Raw genomic sequence first — 11,871 nt, 5'->3', positions numbered from 1 at the left:
GGAAAGAAAGGGGATCCATGTTGACAGTTTACCATTTATCATGTCTGATTAAAAAGGAGTATTTCTGTATGGTTGGACTGTCTTTATTGGGTGAATAAAAGGGGGTTCACAGCAGGAGGAGGGGCACAGCTGGGGAGCCGGGATGGCCCTTCCCCACTGCTGCTGAGGTGACACCCAGTGACACCAAGGTGGCCGGTCCTGGCTGTGCTGGGTGGTAGAGGTCAGGCTGTAGAGGGGAGTCTGATCCCTGGCTGGGCTAGGAATCAACTGCAGCTACTCAGTGAAGATGTCTATCCCAAATAGAAATATAAGCTAATGGGCAGGGACACCTTCCACTACACCAGGTTGTTCAAAGCCCCATCAGCTCTGACCAACACCTAGTTATGGTCAGTCAATTGCTTATAACACTAAGGTTGTTTTTCTAAAAAAAAATAAAATATCTGAAATCTGTCTCATTATCCAAAGATCTGGTGAACCAGTAAGAAAGAACTCAATCATGAAATCAGCCAGGCATAATAATTTACCTCTCCTTGACATCTCAGCTTTTACCACATAACTGAAAATAAATGTGTATCTTACAAGTTCAAGCCATCCATCCACAAGATGGATTGCACAGGTGGCAGCAGGACTGTGCAATTCTACCAGTTCAGAAAAAATGCCCTTAATTTCAGATTGAAACACAAGAGCCCATCAGTCTGGGCTGGGCTGTGCTGGGGTCTGGGCCAGGCTGTAGCTGGGTGGTCGGTGCCAGGTGGTCGGTACTGGGGGGTCGGTACCCGGTGATCGGTACCGGGGCGTCGGTGCTGGCTGTACCGGAGGGTAGGTAACTAGTGCTCGGTGCGGGGTGGTTGGTGCAGGGTGGTCGGTCCCGGCTGTACCCGGGGGTCGGTCCCGGCTGTACCCGGGGGTCGGTACCGACACTCCCCCGCCGCTCCCTCGTTCCCGATCCCCGCGCGACCCCTCGGGCACGCGGGACCCCTCGGCGTGGGCGGGGCCACCGGCTCCGCCAATGGCGGGCGAGCCCGCGGGGCGGGGCAGGGCGGATGGGCGTGGCCTTCGCCCATAGCAACGCGGCTGTTGGCCCCGCCCCTTAGCAACCGCCCCCGCCCTCCCTCCCCTTTCTCGCCGGCCCGTCCCGGCGCGCGGCGCTCCGCGCGCGGGGCCGTGACGCGCGCGTGACGCAGGCGCGCAGCGAGCGCGTGACGCGGTCCCGGTCAGGGCGGGCGGGGCCGGTTTGAACGCGGGGCCGACGGGGCGAGCGCGGCGCAGGTACCGGGGCCGGGCCCGGGGCCGCCGCGCGGGAGCGGGACGAGGAGGGGGGAGAGGACCCCGCGCTCCGGGGGAGCACGGGGGGGGCGGCCCGGCGGGGCGCCGCCGCTGTGAGGGGACCGGCGCGAGGCCTGCAGGGCCGGGCCGCGCCCCTCCGCGGGCGGGGGTGCGGTGGCGGAGCGGAGCGCCCGGCGGGGTGGCGGTGAGGATGGGTTGGGGGGTCTGTGTGTGTGGGGGGGTATGAGCGGGCCGTGCCCCGCCCCGCGGCGCGGGCGGCCCTGCCCGGCGGCAGCTGCGGCGGCGGCTCCGCTTTGTGCCGGCGGGGCTGGGCGGGGAGCGGCCGCTCGGGGCTGATCCCGCGGGAGATACCGGGAGCCGGGCAGGAAGTGTTCCGGCCGTTCCCGGTGGCGCGGGGGAAGAGAGGGGATGAGTAACTTGCCGCGGCCGTGATTCCTTTTCAGCGGTTCCCACGTGAGCGCCTCGGTGCGAATTTTTCCTGGGCAATCGCGGAGCCGAGCCCCGGGCGGCCGTGGGGAGGGAGGGTCCGCCCAGCTGTTGGCTGCGGGCAGCTCCGTCGCGATGCGCTCGCTGGTGTGTCGGGAAGGCTCGAAAGGAAGCGGCTCCACCTCCGCGCAGCCCCTGAGCGTGGGGGACCGGCGTCTGCGGCACTCACACCTCTGGTTGTGTCTTTCAGAAAATGGCAGTGAATGTGTATTCTACTTCAGTGACCAGCGATAACTTGAGCCGACATGACATGCTGGCGTGGATCAATGAGTCTCTGCAGCTGACGCTGACGAAGATCGAACAGCTGTGCTCAGGTGAGGAGTCGGTGTCCCAGATAGAGTCCCGAATGGGATGTGCACCCTGGTTCTGCAGAGGTGCAGCTGTGCAGTGTGAGCCCTCTGTGCTGCCCTGCTGTAGCCCTGCTCCTGGCTTAGTTCCTGGTGTGAACAGATTCGTGGTCAGTGTTATGAGCCAGTTATGGTTGGAGTGTTATTGAAGTGGTTGTTAATAATGGCAGTGTAATGAAAAGGCACGTTCTCCTGACTCACTACAGCATAGGTGCCATAAGGAATGGGCAATAATGTGAAAAAAGACTCAGGAAGAAGGTGCTTTCCCATGAGGAATTAAGCATTGAGTCTCAGTGGGTAGAGTAACTCTTAACACGTGTAACTAGCAAAGACAATCGTGAATTATAGAAGAGCACTGGAGTGTGAGGAAGGCAAACTGGTGACTTGTGGGGTCACCTGCGGGACTTTTACAACTCCTTCTGGTCCCAGGGCACGTCAGTCTGTGTCAGCCCAGCCTGAGCCAACTTCAGCACAGCTGAATCTCATGTACAGTTATAGGCAGAAAAGGGGAAGTTGTTGTGGTACAGAAATGGAGTCAAGTGTCATAGTAGGGAGGGGAGTGTGGAAGGAGGAGGCTTGTAGGGATGAATAAAAGATAATAGTCTGTAGAGCTGAAAAAAACCCAAGGCTAAAAATGCAGCCTGAGTACAAGATAATTTGGGTGACTGCAACAGGCACTCAGTGAAAAGTGGAAGTGTAGGTCATACAGTGTCTTTGAATTAAGGTGTTGCTCATGGAGTGAGAGATGTGGAATAAAATTTAAAATAAGTTTGGGACTGTCAATACAGCCTGGAAAAAACAATCCCAAAGATTACAGAGTAGCAGGGGACTCAAGATAGACATCTAAACAGATATTTGTGTGCCTTTTGTCTAATGTGATGATGGAGAAAAAACTGTGAGGGTGAAGGAACTAAAGATCTACAGCCACAGAAGGAAGGGAAGTGATAAGCACTGTCTGCTTTTGGATAGGCAGGTTAAAACCCTGTCGTGTGCAGGGTTGATTTGCACAGCAGAGAGGTTGTGCACTGGTGTGAGTGTCGAATGCTGTGAGAGCCCTGTGTTGAAGTGAGGGTAATTGGTGCTGGCTCTGCAGAATTTCAGCTCACCTGTTTTGAGGGAAGGACTGAGAGCTGTTGATGTAGACGCTGAGTAACGTCCCTTTCCTGTGTCTGCAGAAATGCTTTGTGCCTCGGCAGGTATGAAGTGGCTTTTGCTGTCCTAGTCCTGTGGAAGCAGGAGTTCCCAAGCTTGCTTTGCTGCCTTTGGCAAGGGCAGTAGTAACAGCAACAGTTTGAGGTTGCATAAATGCACAAAAGATGACCTTTGACTTACACTGTGATCCCTCTTTTGATCATGCTTATCTCTCAGACTGCCAATAGTGAGCAAACCCCTGGTTTCTGGCAAGTCCTCTGTGTTTGAGTTGGGATTGGAGTTCTGCAGCAAGTGAACTGAGAGACAGTGGAAGAGCAAACAGCAAGAGTTGTTTTTTTTTTGGTCTGGTTTTCTTTTTTTTTTTAATTTGCATCAGTGGATGATGTCAGTCTTCTGGTAGCAGGTGAAAGTGGGAGCCCCTGCAAAATATCTTCATGGAAAGTGAACTATTATAGAATGTGCTTGAGATGAATAGAGTAGTTTGGGGCAATGCTGTTATATATTACTTCTTGGCTTTCAGATAGCTCCCAAAAGCTTGTTGTGTAGCTGTTTGATGGTTTAGGTTAGGGTTCCCATTACTCCTTAATTAATTCATGCTAGTGGGGGAATAATGCTCCAAATGTTGTGCTGGTGTTTTCAGTGGCACATGCTTGTGTATCATCACTTCAGAGGGATGATCTAGTTTAAAAATACTTTTTTTTTACTGTGTGTGTATATTCTACAAAACCTGATTTTTGGAGGCGATTATCTGCTCTTTGTGGCTGAACTGAATCCCTCTCTTGCTCTTATTACAACAAGAGCTGAATTAGAGGACATGAAGGATTTAAAATTAATAGAAACACTATCTTATTTCAGTTCTTTGATTAAGGCCTGTTTTAAATATAATCCAGCTTAATTGGCCTTTTATCTTGGAGGGCACCTTGAATTGTGTATAGCTTCTATTTCTAGGAAGTAAATTTGGATTTTTAGAATAATGCTTTTTCTGATTTAGTGTTGTTAAGAGGAGATTACATGCCTGTTGGACACATGTAACATCTCAGATCTGTACTGATACCACAAAGAAAGGAAAGTCAAATTACTCATTGGATTTTTCTTTTTACCTTTGAACTGTGGAGGCAGGATTGCTCTTATTCATAAGAGTTCAAGTAATGAGCCCAAAAGTGTGATTCTGCAGCTCCCATAAGCTTATCTATGGCCATGCTGCACAAAAAAGGAGACTGAAGGCTCCTGTTTTCTTGCCTTTAAGGGCTTGTGTAGCTGAGGAGTCAGGTCAGTTTGCTGATCTAACTGGAAAGTAATTTGTGAAGGTTAGTGAGCTGAGCTGACTTAATTCATCCCAGGATTTGTGTTCTTTTCCTTTTGGCAGGTGCTGCATACTGTCAGTTCATGGACATGCTCTTCCCAGGTTCTGTAGCACTCAAGAAAGTGAAGTTTCAAGCAAAATTGGAGCATGAGTACATTCAAAACTTCAAGGTTCTACAAGCAGGTTTTAAACGAATGGGTGTTGACAAAGTAAGCTGGGCTGTAACTGATTTCTCTGTGCTCTTAATGTCAGTGTAGATGGGATGTACTTTCAAATTTAGAGTTGACTAAATCTGGGAACACAATTTGCTTTTGGTTTGTAAATCTCAAAACTTTTGGTTTTGGTTTGCATTGGGGTCCTCAAGTAATTTAGGACATGATCTGCTTTACTGCAGCCAAGGACAGGTTTCTGGTTCTTAATGATGAGGTGAACGTTTCCATTTTAATTCTGTGCGACTTATGTGGCACAGACTAATATTGAAATTTCTATAGGATAAGGTTTGCCTGAACTTCCTTTTTTGGACCATGTTTATATGAGGTGTGCTCCCATAACCTACTGCTGTGATAGTCCTAAGGATTTCAAGTTCTTCTTTACCATTATATAGAACTATATAATTGTTAAGGTTGGAAAAGCCCTCCAAGACCATTGATTCTAACTGTGCCCCCTGCACTGCCAAGGCCACCACTAAACCATGTCCCCAAGGGCCACATCTACACAGCTTTTAAACACCTTCAGGTATTAAAACGTGTGATTTTTAGCGAGTGAAAACGAGATCTGTGAAAAAACTTGTTCAGATCAAATGACAGTTCTGCTTATGGAAGGGGGATTTATCCAGGTGATAGTGACAGACTGTGTTTGGTAGGATGTGGAACATCCTGTGTTAAAGCTTTTTCCTTCTTTAAGAAGACAGCTTGTTGTGTGCTGGCAGCAGCTCCAACACAGGCAGTCTCTGCTTGGGGACAGTGACTTGTGCAGTCTGTCCACACCTGGACAACTAGTGTGGCTTCCAAATGCTGAATGATCATTTGGAAAGTGGTCATTATGAAAAAACTCTTCCCTGTGAGGATGCTGAGGCACTGGGACAGGTGTCCCAGAGAAGCTGTGGCTGCCTCATCCCTGGAAGTGTTTAAGGTCAGGTTGGATGGAGCTCTGAGCAACCTGGGCTAGTGGAAGGTGTCCCTGCCCATGGCAGGGGGTTGGAATGAGAGGAGATTTAAGATCCCTTCCAAACCAAACCATTCTGTGATTCCATGAATCTGTGGTCACATAACAGTCGTGGCTCCTGGTCCCTGCCAGGTCATGGACTTCAGCTCTTGACCTACAGACAAGATTTCTCCATTTGCTGCATCTTTTTAATAATCTTCAATTACACACCCCATCCAGAGAAACTGGAATCTGCTATAAAGGTGATGTTTTGCTCTTGTAGCAGTTCTGTGTGCTGGCAGGCTGTGGATTTGGTCAGCAGTTCATATTTGTCAGACCTAGCGCTGCCTGAACCAGCTTCACGTGGACAGGAAGATTTGTGTGTGAGCTTGGTGTAGCAGAAACCTTGCTGAAGAATTATTTAAAATTATTTGGACTCTCACAGTGAGCCTGATTTGTTTTCCATTCCAATTATTAGCAAAAATCCTACTATTTGACATAGTTGTGGTCAAGGAGGATTTTCTCTAGACTGGACAAGAATTAGATTTGTGCATCTTCTGAGTGCATTAATTTTAAAGCTTTATATAAAAATACAGAGGTTCTTTAGCCTTAATATGAGTCTGACTTTTTTTTTTCCTTTTTCCCTGCTTCAGATAATTCCTGTGGACAAACTAGTGAAAGGAAAATTTCAGGACAACTTTGAATTTGTTCAGTGGTTCAAAAAATTTTTTGATGCAAACTATGATGGGAAGGAGTATGATCCTGTTGCTGCTCGACAAGGCCAAGACACAATAGCACCAAACCTTGTTGCTCCAGTCATGAACAAACCCAGAAAATCTCTTGGAACTGGCAGTGCAGGTAGAGAAACTAGTTAAAGGATTATCTAGATCATCAGAAACTCTGGGGAAATGAAGACTGGGTTGCTGTTTAAAACCAGTGTATGGGCTTATAGTATTTTGCATCTTGTTTCAGAGATGTTAGGCTCAAACACTGAGGCTGCTGTAGTACCCAGGTGTCAAGGCTACAGAAAGAACAGTCTTCTCTAAAAGAGAAAATGGCAAGGATTGGTGCCAAGCCATGCCAAAAAAAAAAAAGCACATGTCACATGGAGTCAAGGAAGGAACATATCTTCAAACTCTTGCATGCCTAAGCATGTTTGGAGGGGAGATAGTACCTTTATAGGAGGGAGAATTAATTAGAGTTAATTGGTGAATTAATCTTGCAGCCCCGCAGAGGCCCATCGTTGCACAGAGGACCCCAGCAACTCCCAAAGCTGGGTCTGGGATGGTCAAAAAGGGTGGAGGAGACGATGAATCGGCCGGACTGATCGAGCAGGTGGGTACAGCACAGCCCTGGGAGTGACCTCTGCTTGGCTGAGTTGTCTGCAGGTTTGTTCCTCCAGTAGTGTGAAATGTCTGGGTTGGGCAAATGGAAGAAAACTGTCTGAATCTAGTCAGCTCATTTAAACTCACATAGTTGGAAGCCTTTGTTAAAATGTCTTGCTCTCCTGATGGGAGTGAAACCCCTCCTGCACACGAGTGCCCAGACATTTAACCCCAGTGTGTGCCGTGTCACACATAGCATGGTTTGTAAGTATTTCCACAGCTGTGTTGCAGCTCTCCCAGCATTCCAACGGAGCTATGAGCAGCTGCTCCTTCACTAAAATCCTGAGTGCAACACAACTGAAACTGCTGTCAGCGGGAGAGTTGTCGTGAAAGAATGTGTGAGCAAGGAGAACTGCAGGCAGGCAGTGCTTTACCTATTTCAAGGAATCAGCCTTTAGAATTTCCAAGTGGTTTTGCATGTGTTGGACTGGATGTTTGTTGTGGCAATAATATTATAATATTACAATTTGAGAAATGGTCCTTTTCCTCCTCTCACAGTCCCCCTCCCCCCATATCTTGGTTACTGCTGAAGTGCTTTGCATATCAACACCCTTCTGAGAACTTTAGGAACCCGCCTTTTGCATAGATCCTACTGAATTCTGTCTCTGGTGGATAAGTTATTATTGATGCCCCTTGGCAGATCAATGTATTGAAACTTACTGTTGAAGATCTGGAGAAGGAGAGAGACTTCTACTTTGGCAAATTGAGGAACATTGAATTGATCTGCCAGGAAAATGAAGGGGAGAATGATCCAGTGTTGCAGAGGATTGTGGAAATTCTTTATGCCACAGATGTAAGTAATCTGTTATAAATTGGGTTGCACAGTTCCTCCCTGCCCTTGTAATTGGAAGCTGGTTTCCTCCTAGTTCTATTTTATTTTTTTTTTTTTTTTTTGTCAAATGAGGTTTATGGCCTAGCTTTTTCCTGTAATAAAGGAGCAGATAGCATAATTATAGTCAGGCAGCAAACAAGGTTGGCCTTTCATGAGAAGTATGTAACAAATAGATCAAAGGTGAGGAAAATACTTCTGGTAATGCATCTTGACACTGTAAATAGTGACTTAAGGGTATCTATCTGAAGTAAAAGGGGGGAAAAAGGCACACAGAGTAGCTAGGAACTGGTTTGACATCAGATTTTCATTAAAGCACTTGTTTTCTTCCCCTTCAGGAAGGCTTTGTGATACCTGACGAAGGAGCACCGCAGGAGGAACAAGAAGAGTATTAACAGACCACATACTGTACCAGCAGAGCAGCAACATCAGAATTCTTTGCCCCAGATCATGTGCTTAACTGTAAAATACTCCACTTTATTCTTAGAGGACTCACTGGTTTCTTTTCATAAGCAAAAAGTACCTCTTCTTAAAGTGCACTTTGCGGAAGTTTCACTTTTACAGTGGGTTTGAGTTAGGAGCTCTTTCTCACGCTGTAGCAGAGCAGTATTCACATCGAGGTGGTATATTTAGGGAGCAAGAGGCTGAATATTTGGAACTCGTTGCAGAATGGTTTGCTGGTAAAACACTGGTTTGTGGGAAGACTCTTTTTGTATCTAAGGTGGCGTGTAGTAGAGAAATTAAAGACTCTGACTCACAGAAAGATTGAGTTAATGTGAAATTGCAGCACAGAAATTATAATAAATGCCTTAAGAGTATTTAAAATATGCTTCCATATGCCAAATTGAAGTAATGTGATGGGAGATTTTATGTGCTTCATATTGGGGTAGACGTTTGTTTAACTCCATTCACTGCTGTCCGAGAGGCCTTGCGTGGCAATCTCACTGTGTCAGCAAGTGCTCAAAAGGGGCTATTAAAACAAAACTCCATTCCTATGTAAAGCTGCTTACTAAGTGATTAGTTCTCGATGAAATGGGCCTTAACGTTGCCTGTCACAAGATTAGAGGGAGTATGAACAGCTGAGACACATAAATTACCTTGAAGAGTGCTGAAGCCTTTCTCTGTGGCATTGTGGCTTTGCCAAAACGTACTGTGTTTTCTGTAAGAAAAACAAAAGCAAAGGGCATCCAGTCTCACTGCCTAAAATGTCCTTCAGAAATAATTTTTCTTCCTGGCTCTTGTTTCTATTTGTTCTGTTTATTTTCATTTCTTTTGGAATCCTTTCTGGTCTCTCATTTTTCCCTTTCCCATCCCAAGGAATGCTGATCACACCCAATAGTTGTAACAGGACTTGCACTGTGCAACTGGCTTTGAATGAAAGTGAAATGAGCATATGAGGATGACATTTTTCTGTTTTCTTTCTTTTTCCCTTCAAACCAGGGCATATTAATAATACTTGCCAGTTCAGTAGTCTTCTGGGGTAAAAACTAAAAGATGCTGGCTAACAGAGCTAATGTTATTGCAGAAAATACAGTACTGAGACTAACTTAAATATTAATATTTAAAGTACTTTCCTTAACTGTCCTTTTTTGCTATCATGCCCCTCATTACTGTTGTGTTTGGCAAGATCCTGCAAGACTTCTGACCCCCCTTCACTACTGAGATTGATCAGTCCTGTTGTGCTTGTATTCATTTGTTTCTGGTGGTAGCTTGTCCTAAAATGTGTGTAGGAGAGCATTTTATGGTAATTGTGTAGTGCATGAATCTTTGTGAAGTTCAGAGAAAAACCCAAATTCAGTGAATGCCAAAAATGCAAGTATCTAGCCATTGTTTAAAATTGCAGTGGTGCTATTTCTCTTGTGGCCTTTTAGACTTTTGTTGCCCTAAAACTCCATTTTACTGAGAAACCATATTTGACTTGGATTTTTCTTGACAGGGTTTTTCTATTTTAAGCAGTTTCTAAATAAAGTTCTGTATTTCAAGAGTGTCATGTCTGCTGGAGTCTCTCGTGCTTTCAGATACCATTAGGCAGAGCTGAAGCTCGTGGTAGTTTTGTGGCGAAGCTTGCAGGACCTGGAATTTCAGCTTCCATCCTCCAGCCCCAGGCATTGCTAACCTCAGTAACAGTAATCTTGGAACTTTCTTTGGAGTGTGCTGGGGGAAATGGTTGCTTGAGTTCTTTTTTTTTTTTTTTCCCTCCCACAAGTGGGTGGGATGTGAGTGTGGTGTTGACTTCCTCCTCCTCATGGTGTTGGAATGGGGCTGTGTAACAGGAATGCTGCCACATGTGTGTTTAATGTGTTTTAAAACTGCTAAAACACTGGTTTATTAGTTATAAACAAATGAGATGTTAATTGTTTCTGTCAACAGGCTCTGTGAGCAGACTGACTGTAAACTGAGTTGATTTGTTTGATTTGAAGTGCGTTTCATAGATGATCTTCAATTCTCCTGTCACAGCTGTGTGCACAGACCAGCATCTGCAGAGAAGTGCTCATGGGGTTTATCTGACCTTGGAATGGGAAGTGATCCCTGCAGGGCTGCTCCCGTGTGGGGAGCACCCTCCCTGCCCCTGAGAGCTCTGTGGGTGCCTTGCTCTGGAGAACAGGCACTGCTGGCACTGCCTGCTGGTGTGGCACAACTGGGGCTGGACTGCACAAGCACAGACATAGAACTGGGGTTTGATGCACATAAAATCTTCTTTACCATTACTTCCTTGCTTTGAAGTCGGAAGCATATTTTTTTCGACTCTAAATACTCCATTATTCCAGCAACTCAAAGCAAAAGATGGCAGCAGGATGTGGCTGACAGTGAAGATGACTTTCGAGAGGTCAGAAGTTGTGCACTGGGACCTGGTTGCTTCAAATCTCTTTCTAACAGGATTGTGTGCGTGGAACTGGGAAGCACCCAGGTCATCAAATGGGTTGATTTTGGACAAAGCAAGTAAACAGCCTTTTCTGCTAGGAGAATGCTGAGTCAGAATTCCTGCTGGTGTGCCTTGGGAGGCTGATGGATGTGTGGACATATTGGACGTGCATTATAAAGCTGAATTGCAGTGGCAATCTGGTCAGTCACACACTGCTCAGATTTCCAGTTGCTTACATCACTTCTTTGCTACCAAGATGAGTTATAAATAGAATGGGGACAAACCCATAGAGTCAACTTATGGCTCTGTTATAGATATTGTGGCATAATCTGTTTTTTAATGTCCTTTTTTGGGAAGCAAATTACAGTAAGCCCAACTCAAACCCATAGACTTAACGTAGCTACTCTGTTACCCTGGTACAGTATATGCTGTTAATTTTAAATGTTCACCTGCTGGAATGATTCCAATAGCATCCAACCTTTCCTAGTATCTTAGTTTATCAGTTCTTTGAAAAACAAACAGGATGGAAGAAGCAAAAACGCACATCTCCTTTCTGTACCAACATGTCTTACTTGCAGGTGGACTCGTGGATGTTTTTTTTTTTAACTTTTATTATTCGTTTTTTAAAAAATTCCTGGTTTGCAATGACAATTCTTACTGTAACTGGTAAAAGCCTTCAAATAAAGGCCAGAAACTTCCTTGCTGTCGTATCACATGGCTGTTTAGTGTGACTGCTTGAGCACTCAGTCATCTCACTGTCCGGTGGAATGTTCTTCCTCGGGAACATGCTCAGAAGTGGGAGTTGGGAGCATCCTGCCAAGGATAAGGCTGCTCACAAGGGAAAGGTATTTTTTGGAAGTTGGTGTGTGAACTCAGAGGGCTGTACTGTAGATTCCAGGCCAGTCTGGTGGTGCACAGCCCGTGCCTCTATTCCTGTATAGGTGTGAGGAAAAGAGGATATTAATGTGGGCTGTTACCCCAGGGCTGGGACCATCCCAGGCAGAGGAGAGGGAATTTGTGTCTGGGCTCCTGTGCTGTGTCAGGACAGCTGAGGAATTACTGATCTTTAAATGCAG

General features: G+C 46.3%; 1 protein-coding gene across 2 annotated transcripts; it reads left to right on the top strand.

Moving 5' to 3' along the window:
• The first annotated feature begins 1,167 nt into the window (after window positions 1–1,167).
• MAPRE1 (microtubule associated protein RP/EB family member 1) lies at window positions 1,168–11,496 on the top strand. 2 transcript variants are annotated; one of them, XM_027697194.1, is made up of 7 exons: window positions 1,168–1,269; window positions 1,964–2,087; window positions 4,639–4,784; window positions 6,372–6,576; window positions 6,944–7,053; window positions 7,744–7,896; window positions 8,271–11,496. In XM_027697194.1, the coding sequence occupies exons 2-7, from the start codon at window positions 1,967–1,969 to the stop codon at window positions 8,325–8,327; spliced, it is 792 nt and encodes a 263-aa protein (XP_027552995.1). In that variant the 5' UTR covers window positions 1,168–1,269; window positions 1,964–1,966; the 3' UTR covers window positions 8,328–11,496. The 2 variants fall into 2 exon arrangements, with proteins under 2 accessions (XP_027552995.1, XP_027552996.1); XM_027697195.1 differs by lacking the exon at window positions 1,168–1,269 and adding an exon at window positions 1,732–1,752.
• Window positions 11,497–11,871: the final 375 nt, after the last annotated feature.

The sequence above is a fragment of the Neopelma chrysocephalum genome, unplaced genomic scaffold (assembly GCF_003984885.1).
Source record: "Neopelma chrysocephalum unplaced genomic scaffold, ASM398488v2 Primary Assembly neopelma1_119, whole genome shotgun sequence".
Classification (NCBI taxonomy): Eukaryota; Metazoa; Chordata; class Aves; order Passeriformes; family Pipridae; genus Neopelma; species Neopelma chrysocephalum.
The sequence above is the reverse complement of the archived record's forward strand: the minus strand, read 5'-3'. Positions and strand labels throughout refer to the sequence as shown.